Source organism: Pinus tabuliformis, chromosome 9 (genome assembly GCF_031772625.1).
Source record: "Pinus tabuliformis cultivar Carrire ecotype Pingquan chromosome 9, CPIR1, whole genome shotgun sequence".
In the NCBI taxonomy this organism is placed as follows: domain Eukaryota; kingdom Viridiplantae; phylum Streptophyta; class Pinopsida; order Pinales; family Pinaceae; genus Pinus; species Pinus tabuliformis.
The window spans coordinates 1,960,831,598-1,960,856,293 of record NC_142307.1 but is presented as its reverse complement, the minus strand read 5'-3'; the positions used below and the strand labels follow the sequence as shown (position 1 = coordinate 1,960,856,293).

Here is a 24,696-nt window from a genome sequence, read left to right as displayed (position 1 = left end):
GTGAGACAAAAACCTCCCGGAATGTAAATCGTCACCAGAAAAGTAGGTTTACCTAGGTAGTTACATACACGACACGGATCTGCTAAGATTATTTACATCATACACATGCAGAAAGGGTTTACACTATAACATGATCCTCAGGCTAATGATGATCGCTAAATGGCAGGAACACATCGAACAAGCGCTATCCCTTTTGCGAAAAAAAGGGGGTGTATTGCTATGGGTCATTGACACGTAGTGGTCAACACCCGTCATATGCCAAGACGTTCCAATGTCTATATACGATACCTCTGATGATGCAGACCTAGTCACACAAGCCACTTCTTCTAGCCTGGAAGCTAACATAGAGAAATCGGAATTATTGTCTCTTCTGCAATTTCCTGAAAATCTGAGCGAGTCTCCTGACATAGATGCCTCTACATCTTAGTCTCAACCCATAATTGATTTTCCCTTCCTGTCTCTGATTACTTGCTCCGATACCATGTGAGAATTCTATCACTGCAACAACTTATTTATTTTACCTACTTATTTCCCAATAAGTTATTTACGAAAACTCTTCAGTAAACATTAAAATAAATTATGTTGCATATATCACACCATAATACAGAAACAAACACATGCACAAGAATCAACACATCAACACAGATATTTTGGACAATTGTCCCCAGAAAAACCCAATGTGGGAAAATCGATGCAGCAGAGGAGGATTTTATTATTCAGCAATTCTTCAGTACAACTAGGTGCCAAACTGGCTTACCCAACAAAGAAAAATTCTCTAGCACTTCTCCTAGTCTCAGCGTCAGGCTTGCTGGCCTCTGCGCAACTCCCAAACCCTCTGTGTCAGCTCCTGCCTCTCTGCATCACCCACGCAGGCCCTTCAGTGACTGCGTAGTTTGTTGCCTCTATGTCTGGCTGAGAGGCTCTGCCTCTGCCTCTCCAACCTCTGCATTGGTCTTCTGGTGTTGTTCCCGATTCTCTATTCCGTACTCGATGCTTCTTACTGCTCTCTAGACCACCAGTTCGAATTTCTTAGCTAACCCTGCTCCAGAAATCGAACTGATTGGTCTCCCTCAGTATGTTCTCCAATTGACCCTCAAGCCTCTTCTTATACTTTTCCTGTTGGTCCTTCAATGGCCAAGATTAAATCTCGAATCAACAGCTAAGATTAGATTTGGCTTGATCCATGACTTTTGGAACCTTCTAACCCAGTTTTATATTGATACCCATTAATATTTTATTTTTCCTAAGTTTAGACTTGGGAACTCCATTAAAAATATTAATTATTTTAATATCTCCCAAACCAGTTGGAATCTGCCCAAACCATTTCTGGGTCATGGAGATCTCATGTGTTTTAGCCTCTCCACCAATTTTCATAGCTAGCACATCCGATGCTAACCCAAAATTTCAGAATTTTTGGACGCCATTCGAGCCTGAAATCCAAATTCTTATAATAGGGCGAATTGCTAGTTAGTTGGGGAATTCGCACCATTTTGTGGGTTCGACTTTCGCTCAAAGTAGGCCAAACCCTTTCTGGGTTTTTGTGGGTTTGGGTCAAGGTTCTTTAGGTTAAATTTGCAGCATTTTCTAAGCATCAAAGGTGGAGTTTCTTACAGTCCCTTTCCAGCCAGCAATGTAGTTTTCTGGGCAACGTAGTGCAGATTGGTGCAGTAGTTGGAAAACCTTTAGTTCATCCATTTTCTCACCTGGTTTTGGTTATGCTTGTCCATTGAGACAAGCCCATGTGCACCATCTCATTATCCATTGTATCTTTCCTTCAAAAAAGTAATAAAATGGCTCAGCATTTCTTTATTTGCAGCATTTCCATGGGTGTTTAATGTGTATTTCGTTTTTATAATTTGTTGCACAGATTATTTGCTTTATATCACTTGTATTCTATTTAGGATCATTACAGTGTTATCAGAGCATGATCCTGGCCGAGCTATGAGAAACTAGCCAGAAAATCATGGAAGCTTTGGGCATGAGTGCACAGTGACAGGGGAAACCGAAGACAAACCCATGGCTCAAGGGAAACCCAATATGCAGAAATTCTGGGATAGAATTCATTGGGATGATGAGAGGTTGGCCCAGTTGAGGAGGGTGACAAACCAAACCCATCCTCACCCTTACAACAAAGACATGATGGGTGTGGAAGCCGTGGGGGTGCAACCATCTACATCATGTGGGGAAAATCAACCAGATCAGGGCATCAAATCTCCTAAAAGGGAGCAAGCAAGACAAAGACAGTTAGAGGGTGAGACCAGGGGGCGCTTTTGCTAGTGGAGACCTGGCTTTAGATATGAGGAGGCGGAAGAGGAGGTTGAGCATGATGATGAGAGCCCACGAGATGGTGAGGAGCACATCGATATACCCGATGTGGCACATGAGTCATCTTTATTAGAGGCCTCTTTGATAGCCCCAGTTAACACCTTGGTGGAGAAGATAGAGCCTACACACATAGAGCCATCTGTTGAGGAGGAGCCACCCATGGACAAGATGCCAATAGTTGCTAAGGTATCTGGAGCTGTGACTGAGTTTACAGGAAATAGATGCCCACAGTAGTTCCACCAGTTTCATGCCGACCTTCTAGCATTAAAAAGGAAGGCCGCATTACTGCGTGAGGCTATTCTGCAGCAGAGCGAGGAGTTGGAGGGCATGAGAGCGGTTTGTGTCGAGTCCACGACCAAATTGACTCACGTTGGGGAGCAGTTGGATTCCCTACTGGTGCAGCTAGAGTGTACGTTGGAGTGTGAGAGAAGCCCTCTTCCCGCATACATAGACGAGGCTGGCAACACTGTTAGGTTACCTTGGCCCATTGCACAGAGGGAGACCGAGCTACCTAGTCAGATTGTATGTATTAACTAGGATAGCAAGATGAGACGACCTGAGTTGCACAAGGTGCAACACCCGCATGTTGGGGTTGTTCTATATGCTAAAGTTCGTGCATTTGATCCCTCTCTGAGGGTTGGGTCGCAAGAGATTCTGAGTTGGTACCCGATGGAGTGGACTATGAGATGGTAGTGGACCCAGGTGGAGCTCAGTAGGAGTTTCCAAGCACTGGGGATGCTGAAAGCCCCGACTGGCATTGGGATTCCGGAGGGACCACCTATCATTTCCCAAGTATACCAGTTGACTACGACCTAGAGGGTATAGTTGACCTAGCAATCAAGCGTGCACCTCCGCTAGGAGAGTTTCGGTCACCACCAATGGCCAACCAGCTTTTGGGCAGACTCCTTGGGGTGCCTTGGTATGACAATTGTACACGGGGTCTCAGGATGATCAGCATACTATGGTAGGAGTTTGTCAGAGGAGGTGGCATTGGCAGGCCACCAAACAGTGCCTTGTATGGAGCTGGGATTCTTCGCATTTGTGTGAGACACAGAGGAGCAAAGCAGCGATGGCATCGCTGCTGACACCTGGGTAGATTAACTTCTTGGATCCCTTAGGGAAGACTTGGAGGGGAGGTCCCCTCATCGGAGAGCATGGTGATGCGACAGTGGAGGTGATGATCCGGGTTGGATGCGGGCCGACGCATATGGCCACAACTTTAGGCCATCTCATTCAAGGATGGGTAGGAGGATCTAGCGTAGAGCAGTGGTCTGCAGATGGGCATGGAGACGCATGGGGGTGTGTCGTAGTATGTTGGACTGCGTCGTGGAGTAGGAGTTCCTCACATCGCATTGAGTACATGCGGGGAGTGACTGGTACAGTGACACAGGCGGGACACAGGATGGTAGGATGGCATAGCCATAGCCGAGGGAATCCAACGGTCTACAAGGGTAGGCCGCAATGTATAGTGGCATGTCCAAGAGTACTGGTATGATCGGCGGTATGCAGGGGTGTATACTACTACACAGCGAGGTCTTGCAATGTTGCCTCCTAGGAGACCCTTGGACAAAAACACCAGGCATACCTTTGGGCATAGTTCACGTAGGATCGATGGGGACAAAGATGAGCGATACTTGATGGTATCCGCGGGGACTCGCACGCTTGACCATCTATTACATCCCTCCCAGGCGCAGTCGATTTTGTTGTCGACTTCCTACACTCTGGGCATGAGCAACGGGGGACGAGGAGGTCACCCGAGATATTTGGGTGACACTCAATGCACAAAGGGGTAGACTTTTCAGCAATGGCATTGGATTGGTGCGTTAGTTGACAGCCATGGGTTTGGGAATGAGGTGATCATCTGCAGGGGTGGCATATCATTCATCACCGAGCCTATGTCTAGGGAGCTAGTCCCGAGGGGGACATGTGTCACTCTTTTCTTAGGGCATGTCGGGACCGAGCATGTGCAGAGGATAGCGGTTACGACTGAGGTAGTTTTCCAGTATGTGTCCGGGCTCCAGACCTTATATTGGCACATTATTGAGAGGGTGGATGGCAGACCTCGGAGACATGGTTGGCAAGGACAGGATGGATCCAACATACCCTGAGTCAATTACAAGTATCGGATACCCATCTTTTGGTTGCATTCAGGGGGTAGCTCTTTGGCACACGTGGCTTCCAGTGATCATCGGTACTACACAGTGGCAGGCACAAGGCAGATTAGCATGCATTAGATTAGCCCACGATATATGGAGCCTATATAGTGATCACATGCAGGGACTAGAGACGAGGCCCAGAGGGATTCCATCGGTTGACAGGGCTATGCCGCAATAGGTCTGGCTATGGGATGCAAGGATTCAGTTGATCAATAGATCACTCGTGATGAGCGGAGTCGTGGCAGACAATGATATCGTTCGCTCTTGGGATGACACATGGGGGTTCACAAAGGGTTTCATCATATGGGGAGGCAGACATTCTCTGTTGCTGCACAAGTTCGGAGTTAGATTTGGATGGGTAGGCATTGGTGCCATGGAGATGCCCAGGCAGGATGTGTCTCGCCTTTTTTAGTATTGCACCATCAAGTTCCAGGAGAGGAGGATATTGACTGCGCACGATGGGGAGTATGACATAGTCAGAGTAGCACACCATCAACATGGTGGCACTACTCTCGGACTAGCAGGGAACTGGGGCATCACAACTCTTCACAGCTCAATAACCTTTAGGGATGCACCGGCTACTACAAGGGGAGATCATACAGATCTTCCATTGGGCTTTAGCGAGTCACTGATGGAGCAAGGGACTTCTGGTACTTTCACCAGGTCGGATAGTGAGTGGAGTGAGGGGAGCTTCATGTTAGACAGGATTGCCTAGGATCGTGGTATTGAAGGATTCTTTCATATCAGGACAGTGTAGAGGTCAGGAACGATCCAGTGGCACATCTGGGACCCTGGCACATTTTGCAGTGACAGTGGGGAGCAACAGTTAGAGAGGATGCTTTCTCAAGAATTGCTTGAGGACAAGCGATTTTTGGTGCATTGGAGGAGCTTGCTGGATGAGGATGCCACCTAGGAGGGTGAGCACATTTTATAGCACCCAGCTTTGAGGTTGCTTGAGCGCAAGCAACATTTGGGAGGGGAGGATGGTCATGTCCCTTCTTAAACACATTTGTAACAGGGTGTTTCCACACATTTTTGCACGATTTCGACTAAGGGAAAGAACCCAGCATTTTCGACTTAGGGACTTAGGAGGAAATTTGACTTAATTTGGTTGCTAGTGGAAGGTGGGGCCCACCCACATCGGAATTTGAACTAGGCCATTCGAATGGCTTGGAGGGAATTCGAAGTGATGGATGGAGGGGCCCACATGAGGCAAGGAAGACTCACAAAAATAAAAAGAGGAAGGAGCTCTCATTTGGATTCATTCATACATCTTGCAAACAAAATCACTTGACTGTTCACTCTGTTGTTTAGCTGAGTCAACCAGCTGTTTAGCCACGAATCTCTCAAGCGGGAGATTCAACCTCTACTTCGAGGGACCATCCGTGCCCGCCCTAGAGAGGCAGTTCTACAAGGATTTCAAGAGTTCTGGGGCAGTGACATAGCACCACCAACCAGCGCAGAGCAGGGAGTGCGTATTTCTAGGAAGCCAGAGAATATGCAGAGGGAGATAGAGGCCAGCAAAGATCATATTGTTTTCCGAAGAGTTAGAGAGTTGAGATAGCAGCAATAGACCAACATTCTTGCTGATTTTTATAGCCAGCAGAGCCAACATTCCAGCAGTTCGAATTGTTCGGCTAGGGGACAGCATAGAGGCCACTCAACGGTTTTTCGTGGAGGTTAGGGGAAAGTGTCTTAGGCCAAGAGTTCACCCGGAAAGTTAGGGATTGGATAGCAAGGGCCATCCCAGCACTTTGGGGGCATTTTCGGGAGGATTTACAGGTAGTTTCCAGCAGGCCAAGTTTTGCAGTCGCAGTAGAAGTTGGGCTCCAAGGGGGTCGAATTTCAAAGGTCTAAACTAGACAAATTCCTTCGTGGGTTTTTCTCAGTTTTCTGAGAGGAGTCCGCGGTTAAAATTTTAGAATTTTTTGGACGCCATTCGGGCCTGAAATCCAAATTCTTATAATTGGACGAATTGCTAGGGAATTCGCACCATTTTGTGGGTTTGACTTTCGCTCAGAGATAGGCCAAACACTTTCTAGGTTTTTGTGGGTTTGGGTCAAAGAGCTTGAGGTTAAATTTGCAGCATTTTCTGAGCATCGGAGGTGGAGTTTCTTGCAGTCCCTTTCCAGCCAGCAGTGTAGTTTTCTGGGCAGCGCAGTGCAGATTGGTGCAGCAGTTGGACAGCCTTCAGTGCATCCATTTTCTCACCTAGTTTTGGTCATGCTTGTCCATTGAGACAAGCCCAGGTGCACTAACTCATTATCCACTGTATTTTTCCCTCATAAAAGTAATAAAATGGCTCAGCAGTTCTTTATTTGCAGCATTTCCATGGGTGTTTAATGTGTATTTCGTTTTTATAATTTGTTGCATAGATTATTTGTTTTATATCACTTGTATTCCTGTTTAGGATCATTACAATCTTCCTGTGGTTGTTGACAACTATCTTTGTTGGTGGCTCCCTTGACACTCTATACAATGACTACCACTTGTTATCGACTAGCCTTTGGTGGCTACGTAGCTATGGTGGCAGTTGTCGACCACTACTTATCGACTATCTTGACATTTCTTCTTTCACTTTTTCTTGCTAACCACTAAACTTTTGGATGCCCCCTCCTTTTTACCTCAACCGCTTCCTACAAAACTATGATTTTATTTGTTTCACTTTATCTCAGTTGTTACAACCCAACATATGGCCCATCACTTGCACGTGATTTCCTTAGACTGCATATAGACTCAACATACGGCTCAATCTGTATGACCTGATCTTTGTCGAATCTACATGCTCTCTACATGTGACTACATACGGTTGTCCTCGTACAGCCCTACAGTCTCCAACACATGCAATCACGTGTTCAATTCTTCAAAGATTTGGTTTCTCAGAGACTACATTCTAATACCATGTTAATCTAACCCCAACAACCCAACAATTTATCACCTAGCATATTTCCTTGCAGTAAATATTTATTACATAGATCTACTGAATAAAGTCACAACTAGGATTTTAACATAAACAAACTAATTAACAAAAGCAAATTAAATCACACACCAATCTCACTAATGCACACAAAAATTTATACCCTTCAAATCATTTCTTCATTCAAATAACTTCAAAACTTGCAAGGGCTCCATTCCTAGTATAAAGACTCACTGAGGAAAAATGCATACAACAAGAAACTTGGAATTAGATCCAGCTGATCAAATCCTCTTGAAATCTTGCTGGCTGATTTGGATCCTTCACTTGCTTCCCTTTGCACTCTTCCTCAAACCATGTACACCTGAATGGAAGTACTTCTCCACCCAATCACTAAGGTCTCATTGTAATTGTGTCTTGTGCTCAAAATGAGTGTGTCTTCTCACTTATCCTAGCCTTCCTTTTAAAAGTTTGATTTATTGACCAAAACCACAATCCAAATCTTCAAAGTGATTGACGATTGAGATTAGACCTCAACATCACTTGAGATCAACAATTGAGATTCATCCAATTCACTAATGCAAACAGCCTTTGCATTTCATTAAATTAACTCACTTTATCTTATAAATGTCAATTACTTCAATACTTGAAGTAATTACTAGGGTTAAAGATTAATTAGGCGACTTCCACATGCCTATAAACTTAAATCTGTGCAAAAATACTTGCCTGAGCTACTTTCATCAACACAAACTTTGCATATCTATTGTCTAATGGTTTGGATTTACATTGATGTGTATGCGTGTAGAAGGTGGTGTTGAGGCTGGCACATCAGCCTCGTCATTATTAGTCTCCTCCTTATGTAACCACTTAGATGCCTCCTCCATAACAAGCATTTTCGTCTCCACCCACCACCAAGGAAATTTTAATATATATATATATATATATATATATATGATGGAGGAGGAAACTAAGAATGACAAAACTGATGTGCCAGCCTCAACACCACCTTCACAAGAAGTGAAACACCCACCAATGGTCATACATCTCCAGCCACAGGGCTTCTTCTATGAGAGGATGAGCCATTTCTTTACCTATCATGAATCAATAGCTAGCTGCTAGATTAATCATTGTAGCTCATGATATTGAGATACATTTATTATATATGTAATTTGTATTTTATTAGTCTTGAACCGACAATTATCAAGATTTAGTGACAAAAATGGAGGTTTGAACTTTGATTTATCAATTGGCATCCACTACATCATATATATCAGTGTTTTTCCCATATTTATGTGCTGAAGTGTTTATTTGATGTTTTTGTTGGTTTATATTTTTAGAAAATGCAAAAAAAGAATTCATTTTTTACTTTTTAATACTTCCATGGTTAGCTGGATTTTTCTGAATTTTTAACCAATTTATCCCATGTCTCAATGCCCAGACCCTCAGCATCTTTTTCCAATGGCAATTTTTTCAACAATGGTCAATTTTCAGACTCATAAACAGAGAAATTTTGATTTCAGTGCTCTATTGGCAAAACTTCGCCAAAGAGAGGAAGAAGGGAATGAGACAAGGATGACTTGCCCCTTATTCTATCTCAAAAGACATCAATACTCCATTTGTAATATGAACCAAACCATTTAAACCAAGAAAAGGATACTCATCAACCATTGGTTTGGCTAGCCATATAGCTTATCCTCAAGTGTGGAGGCCATCCGCCACACTCTATAATAAGCATGCACCCATGTTAATACTATAATAATGAGTGTTTCTTCTTTTTGTCTGTGTTTCAAGTCTAAAGAATACTGCCCTAAAGCTTTCTTCCAATTCAAAAAGTGACCGTATGTACACAGATGTACAATATATAAAATACATATATTCAATAACCATATTCATTTAGAAACAAGAAGAAATATTTATTCACTGGACACCCCTAGATCTATTCCAACATTGGTAATAATCATGACTAATAATCCATATGCATTGATTTGATTGAATTTTTATTCTAAAAGGAGATTACCTTGTCTACTTTATTCCCAACAACCATCTTGATACAATCTTGATATGTAGAATAGAGTTCCAATTCTTTTAACCACACGTCCGATAGATTTGTAAATGTCTCTCGACGTGTTACATCATAGACTGCAACAAAACAAAAATGTTGATACTTATCAGCTACACATGACAGAATGCAGCGAAAACAACTAAAACATGAAGGTTTGTTATAAACTTTGCAAATGAAGGTATAAATACAACTAAGAGATGGATAGATCACAAATGCTACTTTGACTCATGATGAAAAATCTTGAGTGCAACCATATTTTTAATTCTTTCTTTTATATAGGTATATATTAGAAAAATAATGCCATGCATTGAACAAAATTGTAAAGCGCATGTTGGATAGATTAAATATCCATATGAATTTTGTAAGGTGAAGACAATAAGGCCGATGCACATAAACCACTTTACATAATACACCCGATCAAAAGCTTTTTGAACAATTGAGTGATCCAAAAGGTAATGTGATTTAAACTAGTATGTGGCCTACTTCTTTTCTTGCCAGATCAATACATCCAAAAATTTGAAAATATTTGATTGTCAAGAAGCTAAAATGTTATAAACCTTTTGTTGAAGTTGTATCTAGAATTGGTCTTCATAATGTAAATTTATCATTGATATATTTATTATATTTATATTTATATTTCTTATATTTTTGTCAAAGCATGTTCTTCATGCTTAAAGAGTCAAAAAGAATTTATCATAAGTCAAAAGAAAATGTAGTTCAGTCATGTCCCATTTGAACATTTGTGAGAAAATGGAATTTGAATTTTATGTTGAGTCATAAGTCCACAAGTTGACCAAGTCAGCCTTCCTTAGACAATTCGGCCTAGACCTCCACTAGACACCCATTCGACCCTCCTGGACAGCTATATATAATAGGCAGTTCGGCCTACTTGAGAGATCATTCACATACACAAAAAAGAGCAGATCTGAACCTAGCAAAGAAGAAACGAAAGCTGACTCAAAGGAGAGAAAGACAAGAAAAATATTCCAAGTAGACCAAAGTTTGACCTAGTGGCGGCTCACAAGTGTGGACTGTAATTCCTGTGAAAGAGGCCGAATTTTTTTGAGGTAATTGCAGGCCGAAATTCAGCCCTAGTTGCAGGTCCGAAATTCCTGAAGTTTGACCAGTTTGGAGCAAGTTTGACTAGTGTTGACTTTGACCTTGGAGTTGACTTGGAGGGTGGTTTGGACTTGGTCTCTTAGTGGCAGTTTGGTCTTGGTCTTGGTCTTGGATATCTCATTTTGATCTGATTCTATAAGAGAAGGATTGTTGGGTTTTACCCTAGCTAGTAGAGTAATTTTGGCGTCTCTTGTCTCTTTGTGATCTTATATTCCTGAAAGATTGAACATTTCTATAGTTGCTTGATGAAGAAGATATAAGAAGTAATAAAGAAACATCCAATATTCACAAGTGATTATCAAGAAGAGAAATTAGGTGTTAATCTCTACTACACTTGGTTTCTCAACATGGTATCAGAGCTAAGGTAAAGGAAGGAAGATCACTATCTGTTGACATATTTGAAGACACCTCTCTCACTATCAAAGCTAAGGAACCTTGAAGATCAAAGATCTCTTGAAGACATCATTGTAGCAGCTTTCATTCACCTGAATACATCCTTGAAGACATTCTTGTAGCAGCCCTTTAGAGTAAGTACTCTTCTATTCTTTGTCTATGTAATGTCCCTTCCTAATTATTTTTCCTAAGGTGAGAAAAACAATTGTCATTTTTGGCTTAATGAAATTTTGATGAAAAACCTTAGGAAAAAGGGGGTCGATGTGTATTTTAGTGGAATGTGGAGGCCACTCACCCACAAATAATATGCAACCCTTGAAGGAAGTTCGATTTTCCTAAGTGGGGGTCGAAATTATTGATGGGACCCACATGAGACTAAAGGAAGCAAGCATAAATAGGAGAAGAGGAGCAACATTTGGGGCCTTTCAATGATTTGAGAATTCATTGTTGCTTTGGTTGTTCAGCTGAGCTACAACGTGCTGCTTAGCACAAGAGCTTCCCAAGGAGTGAAGCTCACCCTTTCTTTGGTGGACCTCGAGTGCCACCCTAGGAAGGTTTCCCCTTTTCATTTGGAGACAGAGAGAGTTACATCCTACAGAGATTTACGCTGCCTTGGCTCAGCAAGGACACAGTGGAGGAAGCCACGTTGTTTTGGTGGAGCAGAGGTGTCGGGAATTGGGTGAGAAGTGTTGTCGGAGTGATCCTTGTCCAATTTCCAGCTTAGAGGAGTGATATTTCAGTAGGAGGAGGAGCCTAACACTCAGGTCAAATTTCTGGCTCAAGGGACTGCGTCATTTTCCCTAAAACTGCACAGTCTATGGTGTGGGCTGTTTAGAGGGAGCCTTGGCCAGAGGATTGAGGAGTTGGGTTGTTGGGATTTTGATGGGAGGCATACTTGGAGGGGTTTCTTAGCATTTTGGGAGCAAGAAACAACAGTTCCAGCTACAGGTGCAGATTTCTGGTTTGGAGGAGGGCCAAGCTCTAGGAGGCCGAATTTGGAGGGTCAAAACTAGGGAAAACCCTTTCTGGGTTTTTCTAGGTTTTTGGCAAGGAGCACACTCCTAATTTTATAGAATTTGTTGGGCTGTTTTGAGAGGGTAAATAAGAGTCTGAAGTCAGCCAGCAGTTCATAATTAGAAGGCTAGCACAGTTTTCTAGAGAGCATCATTTCTACAGTATTTGGGCATTTTTGTATTGATCACCTGAGGCTTGTAGCTTTCCTTGTGAAAGCCCAGGTGCACCTCTTCCATCTTCTATTTGTTGAAGAAAGTGTAACTAGGTTTGGTCTTCATAAATGTAATTTTGATCCTTGTACTTGTAAAAGAAAAGAATTATTATTTTTATCATTATCAAGAATGGGTTTCTTGCCCATTTGATAGGTCAAGCACATGTTTAAGTGCTCCTACGAAAGTCAAAGAGTCAATGTAATGGTTGAAGACCCATGTGAGCATGTTACACTATGTAAACATATGTATTAGAGTCAAAGATATATGTTAAGGGTAATCCTCCAAAGCAAAGATAAGTCTCCTCTTCAAAGTTGGCTAAAAAATGAATTTTTTGTACACTTGAGGACATGTCGGCCTCACTAGCTCAAGTCGGCCCAAATAGGAGGGATAGTCTCCTATATATAGGGCAGTTCGACCTCACAAAAGTATCACTACTCATCTCTGAAATCAGCGAAAGAAGGAAGGATGAAAAAGAGGTAATAAAGCGAGCATTGAGGTGATTCTAGGGCAGTGAAGAAGAGGAAAAAGAATCTGAGTTTGGGAGGATTTTTTTTTGGTTCTATTCTCTATCACACGTGCGAAGGAAAGAGGGTATCTTTGCAATCATATCAGATCCACAAGGACAGCAACACAAGAAGAATTTGATTGGGTAAGAAAAGGCTCTAAATAGGTCTCCATCTCAAGCGAAGGAGGTCCCTCATTTAGTGAAAGAAAGGAGAAAGTAAAAGGGTTTATTTCAAGCCCTAGATCAATCACACGTGCGAAGAAATCAGACCTACAGTAGGGTAAGAGGATCAGCCTCTCAACTTGGAAATATATCTCAAGGAAAGTCTCACTCTGTAGCCTAAGTATCAAGGAAAAGGAAGTTTGCCAAGCAAAGTAGAAAGGGAAAAGAAGACACCAAAGAAGAGGTCTCTAAAGAGACCTATGCTAAAGTCTCTAAGTTTACTTGGTTAGAAACCCTCCATGCACTTTATCTGATTTATTCATACCTACTTGTTATTTTCCTTAACAATTTATTTACAATGTAAACACTGAAAATAAACACTAGTGCATGCTCAACATATTACAGATCAGCAACTAAAAAGAAACAGAAACAAACACACCATATGACACCATTATTTTTTGCCTAATGTCCCTGGAAAAACCCAATGTGGGAAAACCAGTGCAGCTATCTGAGGGTTTTCTTGTTAAGCAATATCAGAGTCCAATCTGGGTGCAGAAACTGACCTACCCAACAGAGAATATCCTTAGCAGTAATACCTCTCAATTTCTGACAAATCTACTGGCTGAAACCCCGGATAATCCTTCCAGCAGCTACTCAGCACCAATCTGCCCCAGAAACCCAAGCGTTTGCCCAATTTGGACTGCGTCAGCCTCTCCTAGCATAGCGTTGGCCCTGCATCAGCCTATCTTGGCCTGCGTCACCGCAAGAGGCCCTGCGTCAGCACTCTGACCCTTTGCGTCCGCACTCTGACCCTTTGCGTCAGCTACGCTGGCCTCTCTAGCATTGTGAGCAACACTTAGTTGACTCTGCGTGGCCCTAGGTGAGCACTGGTTGCTCCTACATCATTCTCTCTAGCTGTTCTGCAACTCTCCCGGCACTATCTCTGCCTCTCTGTCTCTCTGTACTCAATGCCCCTCATCTACTCTCCGATCACTGATTCTATCTCTCTTAGCAAACCCCGCTCTAGAGAATAGAATGACTGATCACTCTGGTGTGTTCTCCAAGTGACCCTCAAGCCTCCTCTTATACTTTTCCTATTGACATATCAATGGCAGAGATTAAGTCCCTAATCAATGGCTAAGATTAGATGTGGCTTGATCCATGTCTTTTGGACCATTCTAACATAGATTCATATTAATACACATTAATATTCTATTTTCCCTAAGTTTAGAATAAGGGACCCCATTAAAAATATTAATTATTTTAATATCTCCTAATGTGTTTAGAATCTGCCCAAACCCTTTCTAGGTATTGGAGATCTCATGTGCCCCAACCTCTCCACCAAATTTCTTGGCTAGAGCACATCCGATGCTAGCCCAAATCAACACTCCCTCTTAGCAAGGAGTGTCCTCTAGCAATACTCCTTACTGAGTATTACTCTGATCATCCGGCATCAATACCTGCGCTGATGTTAGGCCTTCCTACCCAACATCCTCTACACTGCTGCATCTTGTACTGCTGCCCATGGTTCTGCCACCGCCACTGCGGCATCTGTATGACAGCTCCCTTTGCATCCATGTTGCTGCTGGTCCTTTTTCCCAGCACTGCATCCGCACTGCACCTCCTCTCATCATGTTGCATCGTGTTGCCCACTGCTACACTGCAACTCAGTTACTAAGAAGTAAGAAACTAATCTCCCAATCTAACTTCCCTATTCGACTAGAGACACCCACTGATGCTGAAGCTCCCTCTGCCGCTGACAAGTGCTCCCTCTCTGACCTCTGCGCTGCTGCAACAACTCCCTGCATCTTGCACCGTTGCACACCTCTTTGTGCCATCCTGCATTGGTGCAACACTCCTGTGCCTCTCGCACTACTGCAGCCTGCTAGCCTCACGCTATCTCGGGACTCCTGCATTGTAGCTCTCTCTGCCATTCCATCCACATCCGTCTCTACCCACTCAGCCAGTGCTGCTACTCATCGTCGGGGCTCCCGTAGCAAGGTCTAATCCAAAAGGCTGGGTACCTCAAGGATCCTGCCCCTCATCGCCTGTAGTCCACCTGACTACAGCTCGATGTCTCCCAACTTCCGCTCAAGTGGTGCATGTGCACTCATGGCACAGTCATCGTCTGTCAAAACTTCCTTCTCTACCCGTATTGGCGCTATCTTAGTCTCGGAAGACTCTCCCTTACTCTTCTTCCTTGGACACTAGATCGCATAATGACCCAGCGCCCCACAGTGGAAGCACTTGATCTTGGAGAGATCCTTCTTCTTCCGCTTCTCCTGCTTTCCCTCGGATGCTAGGGCCACATCTTCCTCCTCCTGCTGGACTTTGATCCCCTTGCTGCTGCTACCCATCTTCAATTGTCGTCTAATCTCTTCCTGGTGAAGAGTTACCCACATCTCGTCCCAAGATGGAAGTGTCTATCTGCCCAGTATACTCTAGACAAATACCTCCCAATCTTCTGAGACAGCATTCAAGGTTGTCCTCCCCATTAGCTCTTGATCTGGTATCGCCCCTATAGTAGTCAACTGATCTTAGATCTCATTCAGTGCTCCGAGGGAGGTGTCAATCGATTGTCCCTTTTTCATCTAATACGACCTCATCTGATTCTCAAGCAACATTCTTCTCTGCATAGAAGTACGTTGGTACAGCTTCTTGAGAGCCTCCCACATCTCAAATGTCGTTTCCTTCTCGGCTATGTGTGGTATTACATGATCCTTGACCCCGTCAAGGATAATGCTCTTGGCCCTCGCCATCGCCTCCTCGTCCCTGTCATTATCACTGGGGTCGACTGGGACAACTATTACCTTCAAGGCAAAGTTCTTGACACGATTCCTGTCAAGTACGAATAAGATTCTGGCTTTCCAGGCTGCGAAGTTCGATGCTCCGTCCAGTCTATCTTGGTCTCTTACTCTGTGTAGTGCCATGATGCTCCTCTACTTCCCTCTTGGAAGTTCTCTGTTCGACTCCTATGAGTCTCTACTTCCCGTCTGGAAGTTATTTTTTGGACTCCCTCTAAGTCCTGATTTCCCTCTTGGAAATCCTTTTGCCGCTTGTCGAGATGCCCCCCACTCTGATCGCCTTGTGTAACCACATCACTGATCCGAGTTTCTCGGCTAGAAACCCTCGGTAGCAACTCCTCTGGCCCTACTCTGTCAGGTACTGTTCTAACTACAGTACCTCACTAGCTCCACTCTGCAATATTCCTGCAGCCTTCTAAACCCCAACAACTGCCTATCTGTGGACTGTGTCAGCCTCTCTCTACATCACGCTGGCCATGTGTCACCCTGAATGGGTTTGCGTCGGCCCCGGGAAGCCCTGTGTTAGCCCTCTGGCCCTCTACGTCAAAAACGCTAGCCTCTCTGAGGCTCTGCACAGCTCCCGGCTACCTCTACGTGGCCCTGCGTGAACCCTGGCTGGCTCTGCGTCACTCTCCTTAGCTGCTGTGCTACTAGAAACAACTTTTGTCACCTCAGGACAGCTGTTTTCTACTACTATTGCTCCGCTCGGCTGATGTACTTTAGTCCTCTTGTGATCTGCAACCTTGCTCTGATACCATGTTGAAGTTTCTAAGTTTATTTAGTTAGAAACCCTCCATGCACTTTATCTGATTTATTCCTACCTACTTGTTATTTTCCTTAACAATTTATTTACAATGTAAATACTAAAAATAAACACTAGTGCATGCTCAACATATTACAGATCAACAACTAAAAAGAAACAGAAACTAACACACCATATGACACCATTATTTTTGGACTAATGTCCCAGAAAAACCCAATGTGGGAAAATCAGTGCAGCTATCTGAAGGTTTTCTTATTAAGCAATGTCAGAGTACAATCTGAGTGCCGAAACTGGCCTACCCAACAGAGAATTTCCTTAGTAGTAATACCTCTCAATTTCTGACAAATCTATTGGTTGAAACCCCGGATAATCCTTCCGGCAACTACTCAGCACCAATCTGCCGCAGAAACCCCAGCATCTGCCCAATCTAGACTGCGTTAGCCTCTCCTAGCCCAACGTTGGCCCTGCGTCAGCTCTTTGACCCTGTGCGCCAGCGACACTGGCCTCTCTGGTGCTTTTCACAACACTTAGATGCCTCTGCGTGGCCTTGGGTGAGCACTGGTTGCTCCTGCGTCACTCTCTCTGGTTGTTCTGCTGCTCTCTCGACACTATCTCTGCTTCTTTGTCTCCCTGTACTCAATGCCCCTCAGCGGCTCTCCGATCACTGATTCTATCTCTCCTAGCAAACCCCGCTCTAGAGAATAGAATGACTGATCACTCTGGTGTGTTCTCCAAGTGACTCTCAAGCCTCCTCTTATACTTTTACTGTTGACATATCAACAGCCGAGATTAAGTCCCTAATCAATGACTAAGATTAGATCTGGCTTGATCGTCTTTTGGACCATTCTAACACAGATTCATATTAATACAAATTAATATCCTAAGTTTAGACTTAGGGACTCCATTAAAAATATTAATTATTTTAATACCTCCTAATCTCTTTAGAATCTGTCCAACCCCTTTCTGGGTATTGGAGATATCATGTGCCCCAACCTCTCCACCAAATTTTGTGGCTAGAGCACATCCGATGCTACCCCAAATCAACAACCTAGGGTTTCTGTCGTTGTTGGAAAAAGAGTTCTCAGTTGCTGTAAGAAGTGTGAAGGAAGAGATCAAGGTGCAAAGCAGAAGAAGGCATTGATTGAAGGTCAAAAGGAAGAGAGATTGTGTCTTGTGCTTGGAGGATCCACTGGTCAAGGGTCTAGGGTTTGGCATTTGTCAATTGAAGCTTCCATAAGAGAAATTTGCTTAAGAGTTTTCTTCTCTAGGAGAGAGAGGTTTTGCCCTGTCTGAAAGCCAACATCTTGTGTTCTTGTCTCCCTTTTTTTGGAAATTGTTTGATGAAGTAAGAAAACACACACTAATAATAATAAGAGAAGATTGTGCTAATAAGAGAAGTAAAAAGTACTTCACAAATCGTTATCATCGTAAGAGAGATTGTGTCTTGTGCTTGGAGGATCCACTGGTCAAGGGTCTAGGGTTTGGCATTTGTCAATTGAAGCTTCAATAAGAGAAATTTGCTGAAGGGTTTTCTTCTCTAGGAGAGAGAGGTTTTGCCCTAGCTGAGAGCCAACATCTTGTGTTGGTCTCCTTTTTTTTGGTAATTGTTTGATGAAGTAAGGAAACACACACTAATAATAATAAGAGAAGATTGTGCTAATAAGAGAAGTAAAATGTACTTCACAAATCGTTATCATTGTAAGAAGAATCTCGTGATACCTAGATGCCCTAGATTCTTTAACACTATTGTACTCCAGCCATTATATTAATGAAAATTGCGCAGTTTGGTGTTTGAGGAGAAATTCCTATTATTTGTGTAAATTGTTGAACCAATTTTGTTTTGAAATTTATTACATGTCTTTGTTATCAGTACAAATTTTCCATTAGGAATATTACAGTGGTATCGAAGCATGTTCTTGGGCAGGGTGGGGAACAACAGCAGGTGATGCCACCACGATACCAAGGGGTAGTCTTTCAGAGAGGTTGTGGTAGAGGCAGAGGCAAGGTTCGAGGTATAGATGAAGGCCCAGGCCCATTTTCAAACCGAGGTGGAGAACTGTGGAGGAGGGATGGACAATTACGAGGACAACGAGCAACCCAGGCCAATGGGTCAAAACAAGTTTTGGAGGAGCTGCTGAGGACTAATCAGCAGATGATGAAGCAAGGGCAGCTCATGATGGACAGGATGCAGCAGGTGATGGGGCTGCAGATGGGTGGAAGGCTCGAGGAAGAGCCTCAAGGTGATGGGTGCTCCAGATCAGGAGGAGGCAGCCGTACTTATCATCTCCCACATACTCCCCAGCGTGGACAGGATGGTCATCCTACTTTACCTCACTTTGTAGAGGAGACCGAGCCGGAGAGGAAGCCAGACCTGGTTACAGATTTGGTCCACTCAGTTGCGTCTGGGATTGATGAGTATGAGGAGTTGGACACCCAAATTAAGCAAGTGATATCTTTTGGGGAGTACATCCACCTCAAACAGAGGTGCACTACAGGGGCTGGAGCCCACTAGAGAGGGGGAACATCCAACCAGGATGTGCAGAAGTTAGCAGGGAAGGTTACACTTCCAAACTTTGATGGGTCAACAAAGAGTTCGACCATGGCATGGATCCAAAAGCTAGACACATATTTCCACCTGAACCCCATGTAGGAAGTTGATGCTATACGATTTTCTACCCTTCACTTAGAGGGCAATGCCTAAGTGGTGGTATCATGGCTGATCACATTGGGACACATGCATATCACCACTTACACAGAGTTCACTCGGAGGCTACTAGAGAGGTTTGAGAGGAAAGACCCAGAGTTGCGTTTCAGGGAGTTAGCTCATCAAAGCCAGACTAGCAACACAAAGGCTTACATTACGGAGTTCCAGAGATTGGCAGTGATGGTGATAGACATCTCAGAGGCTCAGTTGATTATGATATTTTTGGAGGGGCTTGTTGAGCCTTTGCATGATTGGGTGAGCTCTTACAAATCCACGTCACTTTCGAATGCTATCTCCATGACCCGAGATATGATTGATGTAGTGCCCAAGACCCTGGCCTTCGTTCTCTCTAGACCCACAGCACCACAAGGGAACTGAAACACCAGGCCACCGCAGAGAGATGGAGGATGTGGCCAACTAGATGATGAAACCTGGAGAGACCTTCGGAGGAGGAGGTTGTGCTTCACGTGCCAGGAGATTTAGGCACCTGAGCATAAGTGCACCAAGGAAAAGGCCCATTTCATTGAGGTGTATTCAGACAGTGAGCCCAATGAGGAGGCCGAGATGGGAGCCGAGCAGGGAGAGGAGGAAGGACAGACATCAGGAGGGCCACCACCACCACCACCGAGAGGAGGACCGTTTGCCCCATCTGGGGGAGTCCTTGCTTCACTTCGGGAGTGCCGAAGTACTTGATGCTCAAGATTAGGGGGGCAGTACAGGCGTATCGATTGTCAGTCCTAGTGGACAGTGGGGCTACCCACAACTTTATTGATGCTCAGATGGTGGAGTGTAGGGGCATCCAGACAGAGACATTTGAGGGGTTCTCCGTGCTGGTGCCAAGAGATCGGACCATGCAGTGCACGAAGTATGTTCCCGGGCTGACTGTGAGGATGGGGAACTACTCGCTCACTGGTCACTTTTTTGTAGTTGATGTCCCAAACACCAATGTGGTGTTGGGTGTCCAGTGGTTGTATTCATTGGGGAGGGTCACCATTGATTGGTAGAAGCTAGAGATGGAGTTTTTGGGGCCAGATGGGGAGATGGTGTTATTTAGGGGAATGCACTCTCACCCTCCACAGACAATTTCAGCTTACCAAATAGAGGCATTTCTACGGCATGGGGACATAGAGTGGGCAATCGAGTTGAGGATTTTGGAGATAGGGGCTCTGAAACAACCTGTGCACCCAGATATATTGGCCTTGTTGGAGAGACACCATGGCACTTTTGGAGAGATCCCACCAGGCAGACCCACAGATTGTGGGTTTGAGCACACCACTGAGTTTGAGGATGGAGTGAACGCAGTCATCACCACCCCGTATAGGCACCCAAAGGCCTATAAGGAAGAGAGAGAGGGCCATCCAGGAGTTGTTGAGGTTGGGTCACATCAGGCTGAGTTCGAGTCCCTTCTTTTCTTCCGTGGTACTGGTGAAGAAGAAGGATGGGACACTACACGTGTATAGACTATAAGGCCCTCAACAAGAAAACATTGAAGAATAGATATCCCATTCCGCGCATTGACGAGCTGATGGATGAGCTTAGAGGGGCGAAATACTTCTCTAAGATAGATCTACATTCGGGATATCATCAGATCCGGGTGAGGGAACAGGATATCCCAAAGACTGCCTTCTGTTGCCACTATGGACATTTCGAGTTCTTGGTGATGCCCTTTGGGCTAACCAACGCTCCGGCTACATTCCAGTCCTGTATGAACCACGTGTTTTGTGGGCAGTTGAGGCGTTTTGTCCTTGTTTTCTTTGACGACATACTCATTTATAGTTGGACTTGGGAGGAGCACCTTCAACACTTGGAGGTAGTGCTTCGCATACTAGAGGAGCAACAGTTGTATGCGAAGATGTCCAAATGTGAATTTGGGCTAACAAAGATGTTGTACCTAGGGCACGTGATTGGGGAGGATGGAGTAAAGGTACACCAGGAGAAGATCAGAGCCATACTGGATTGGTCAACACCCAGGAACATAACAGAGCTAAGGGGGTTCCTGGGAATTTGCACATATTATAGGAGATTCGTGAGGGGATTCTCACAGCTGGCAGCACCCCTCACTGATTTGACAAAAAGGGGAGCTTTTGATTGGACGCAGGTGGCGGAGGAGGCCTTTGAGCGCCTCAAGAGGGTTATGAGCAGTTGTCCTGTCTTGGCTTTACCAGACTTCACGAGGTCTTTTGTGTTGGAGTGTGATGCCTCGAGCGAGGGAGTTGGGGCCATGTTGACATAGGGAGGCCATCCTATTACATTCGAGAGTAGGAAGTTGCTACCACATGAGCAGTTGTACTTGGTGTACGATAAGAAGATGTTGGACGTCATGCATGCAATGGCCAAATTCAAGCAGTATTTGGAGGGAAACTTGTTCAAAGTAAAGACTGATCACAACAGTCTTCGTCTTTTCTTGGAGCAGCAGTCATTATAGGAGAGACAACAGAAATGGGTGAGTAAGCTCCAGGCTTATGATTTTTAGATCAAGCATGTGAAGGGCAAGCACAACGTTGTGGTAGATTCCTTCTCTATGAGGCTTGCAACACTATCTCTGATGGACCTTACACATGATTGGAAGGCTCAACTCTTGGTTGAGTACTCCAAGGACAGACAGGCTTGTGAGATTTTGGATGGTACCCACAGGGATGACAAGTTCTGAGTGATGGATGATGTGATCTACTACAAAGGCCGGATATATTTGGTGCTAGGATCTCAGCTTAAGGAGAGAATTTTGCAAGCATCTCATGATGCCCTGCTAGCAGCACAGTTGGGCTTCCTCAAGACATATCATGTTATCAGAGAGAGCTTTTCATGGCGGGGGCTCAAAAGAGATGTGTTGAGGCACATGCAGGAGTGTGTATATTGTTAGAGGAACAAGGTGGAGTTGTCACATCTAGCTGGTTTATTGCAGCCACTTCCCATTCCAAAGAGGAAGTGGGAGAGTGTGTCCATGGATTTTATCACGAGGTTCCCAGCTACGTAGGGGCGAGACTGCATTTATGTGGTGGTCAACAGGTTGACCAAGTTTGCCCATTTCTTTGCCATCTCATTGAGATCTTTAGCCTCCTAGGTGGCCGAGTTATTCTTTCGGGAGGTCTTCCGATTACATGGTCTCCCCAAGACCATCATTAGTGATAGGGACAACAGGTTTATGGGGGCTTTCTGGCAAGAGTTGTTCCAGCTGGTGGGGACAAATATTACACCTAGTACTAGCTATCACGCCCAGACGGATGGGCAGACCGAGATCATGAACAAGTGGTTGGACGGGTACCTATGCAACTATGTGACAGGCCAGCAGAGAGCGTGAGTCAACTGGCTTCATCTAGGAGGGTTCTACTACAACACCACTTATCATATGTCTCCTTTCCGAGCACTTTATGGATATGATGCACTTTCTTTTTCTGACATTGTGTTTGGAGATAGCAGGGCTCCAGGGCAAAGGATTGGGTTCAAGAGAGCCAGGAGATTCTCCAAGCTCTCAAAAACAACCTGCAGGTGGCCCAAAATCAGCAAAAGATGTATGCTGATAAGAAAATGATGGAGAGACATTTTAAGGTGGGGGACATGGTCTACCTACGCTTGCAGCTTTATAGACAGTCTTCACTCGAGCAAAAGGGAGCAAAAGAGCTTCGACCTCGGTTTTATGGGTCGTATAAGGTGGTCAGGAGGGTTGGAGAGGTGGCTTATGAGTTGGAGCTACCTTCAGAGAGCTGGATCCACAACGTGTTCCACATCTCATGCCTGAAAAAGGCGTTGGGGCAGCATGTTACAACAGCAACTGAGTTGCCTCCCTTGGATGATGAGGGGAACTTAGTTTTGACACCCGAGTTCATATTGGAGACCCGGGAGAGGAGGTTGAGAAACAGGGTGATCAGGGAGCACTTGGTCAAATGGAAGGATTTGCCAGAAGAGGATGCCACATGGGAGAGTGAACAAATTTTGCAGCATCTAGTTTTGCAGTTGCTTGGGGACAAGCAACATCCAGGAGGGGAGGACTGTAATGTCCCTTCCTAATTATTTAAGGTGAGAAAAACAATTTTGTTAATTTTGTCTTTTTTGGCTTAATGCAATTTTGGTGAAGAAACTTAGGAAAAAGGGGGTCGATGTGCATTTTAGTGGAATGTTGGGACCACTCACCCACAAATAATACGCACCCCTTGAAGGTAGTTCGATTTTCCTAAGTGGGGGTCGAAATTATTGATGGGACCCACATGAGACTCAAGGGAGAAAACATAAATAGGAGAAGAGCAGCAGCATTTGGGGCCTTTTGATGATTTGAGAATTCATTGTTGCTTTGGTTGTTCAGCTGAGCTACAACGTGCTGCTTAGCATAAAATCTTCCCAAGGAGTGAAGCTCACCCTTTCTTCGGTGGACCTCGAGTGCCACCCTAGGAAGGTTTCCAATTTTCATTTGGAGACAGAGAGAGTTACTTCCTACAAAGATTTACACTGCCTTGGCTCAGCAGGGACACAGGGGAGGAAGCCACATTGTTTTGGTGTAACAGAGGCGTCAAGAACTGGGTGAGAAGTGTTTCCGAAGTGATCCTTGTCTAATTTCCAGCTTAGGGGAGCGATATTTCAGCAGCAGGAGGATCCTAGCACTCAGGTCGAATTTTTGGCTCAAGGAACTGCGTCATTTTCGCCAGGACTGTGCAGTCTAGGGTGTGGGATGTTTAGAAGGAGCCAGAGGATTGAGGAGTTGCATTGCTGGGATTTTGATGGGAGACATACTTGGAGGGGTTTCTTCGCATTTTGGGAGCTAGAAACAACAATTCAAGCTATAGGTGGAGATTTCTGGTTTGGAGGAGGGCCAAGTTCTAGGAGGCCGAATTTTGAGGGTCAAAACTAGGGAAAACCCTTTCTGGGTTTTTCTGGGTTTTGGCAAGGAGCACACTCCTAATTTTATAGAATTTTCTAGGTTGTTTTGAGGGTGTAAATCAGAGCTTGAAGTCAGCCAGCAATTCAAAATTAGAGGGCCAGCGCAGTTTTCTGGAGAACAACATTTCTACAGCAATTAGGCATTTTTGTATTGATCACCTGAGGCTTGTAGCTTGCCTTGTGCAAGCCCAGGTGCACCTCTTGCATCTTCTATGGTACTCCACCCAATATATTAATGAAAATTGGTCAGTTTGGTATTTGAGGAGAAATTCTTGTTATATGTGTAAATTGTTGAACAAATTTTGTTTTGAAATTTATTACATGTCTTTGTTATCACTGCAAATTTTCCATTAGGAATATTACAATCTAATACTCCCAATTAAATGGCATCTATCAGCGAGGAAGGTAATAAGCTTGATGGATCATCCAATTTCAAGGCTTGGAAGAAGAGGATTGATTTAGTTCTTAAAGAATAGTCATGCAATTTGTTGAAAGCAATGTTCCATAACCAGATAAAAACAATGCTCAAGACGTGGCCAAATACAATAAGGGAGAAATTAGAGCTCAAAAGATTCTCTTTGAGTCCATCAAGGATCGTCTCATTTTTTTTGTTTCAAATTTATCTACATCCAAGGAATTCTATGATACATTGGTAAAGTTATAATCCATCAACACAACCGGCCAAAAGATATCT

General features: G+C 44.2%; 1 protein-coding gene across 5 annotated transcripts in view; it reads right to left on the bottom strand.

Annotated features, from left to right (window-relative positions):
* LOC149156835 (ras-related protein RABC1-like) overlaps positions 1 to 24,696 on the bottom strand; it is a 385,206-nt gene that overhangs the window by 183,611 nt on the left and 176,899 nt on the right. For all 5 annotated transcript variants that reach the window (XM_089445298.1, XM_089445296.1, XM_089445297.1 and 2 more), the window contains exon 5: positions 9,413 to 9,534. In XM_089445298.1, coding sequence (XP_089301424.1) covers positions 9,413 to 9,534 — 122 coding nt within the window. The remainder of the gene's footprint in view (positions 1 to 9,412; positions 9,535 to 24,696) is intronic.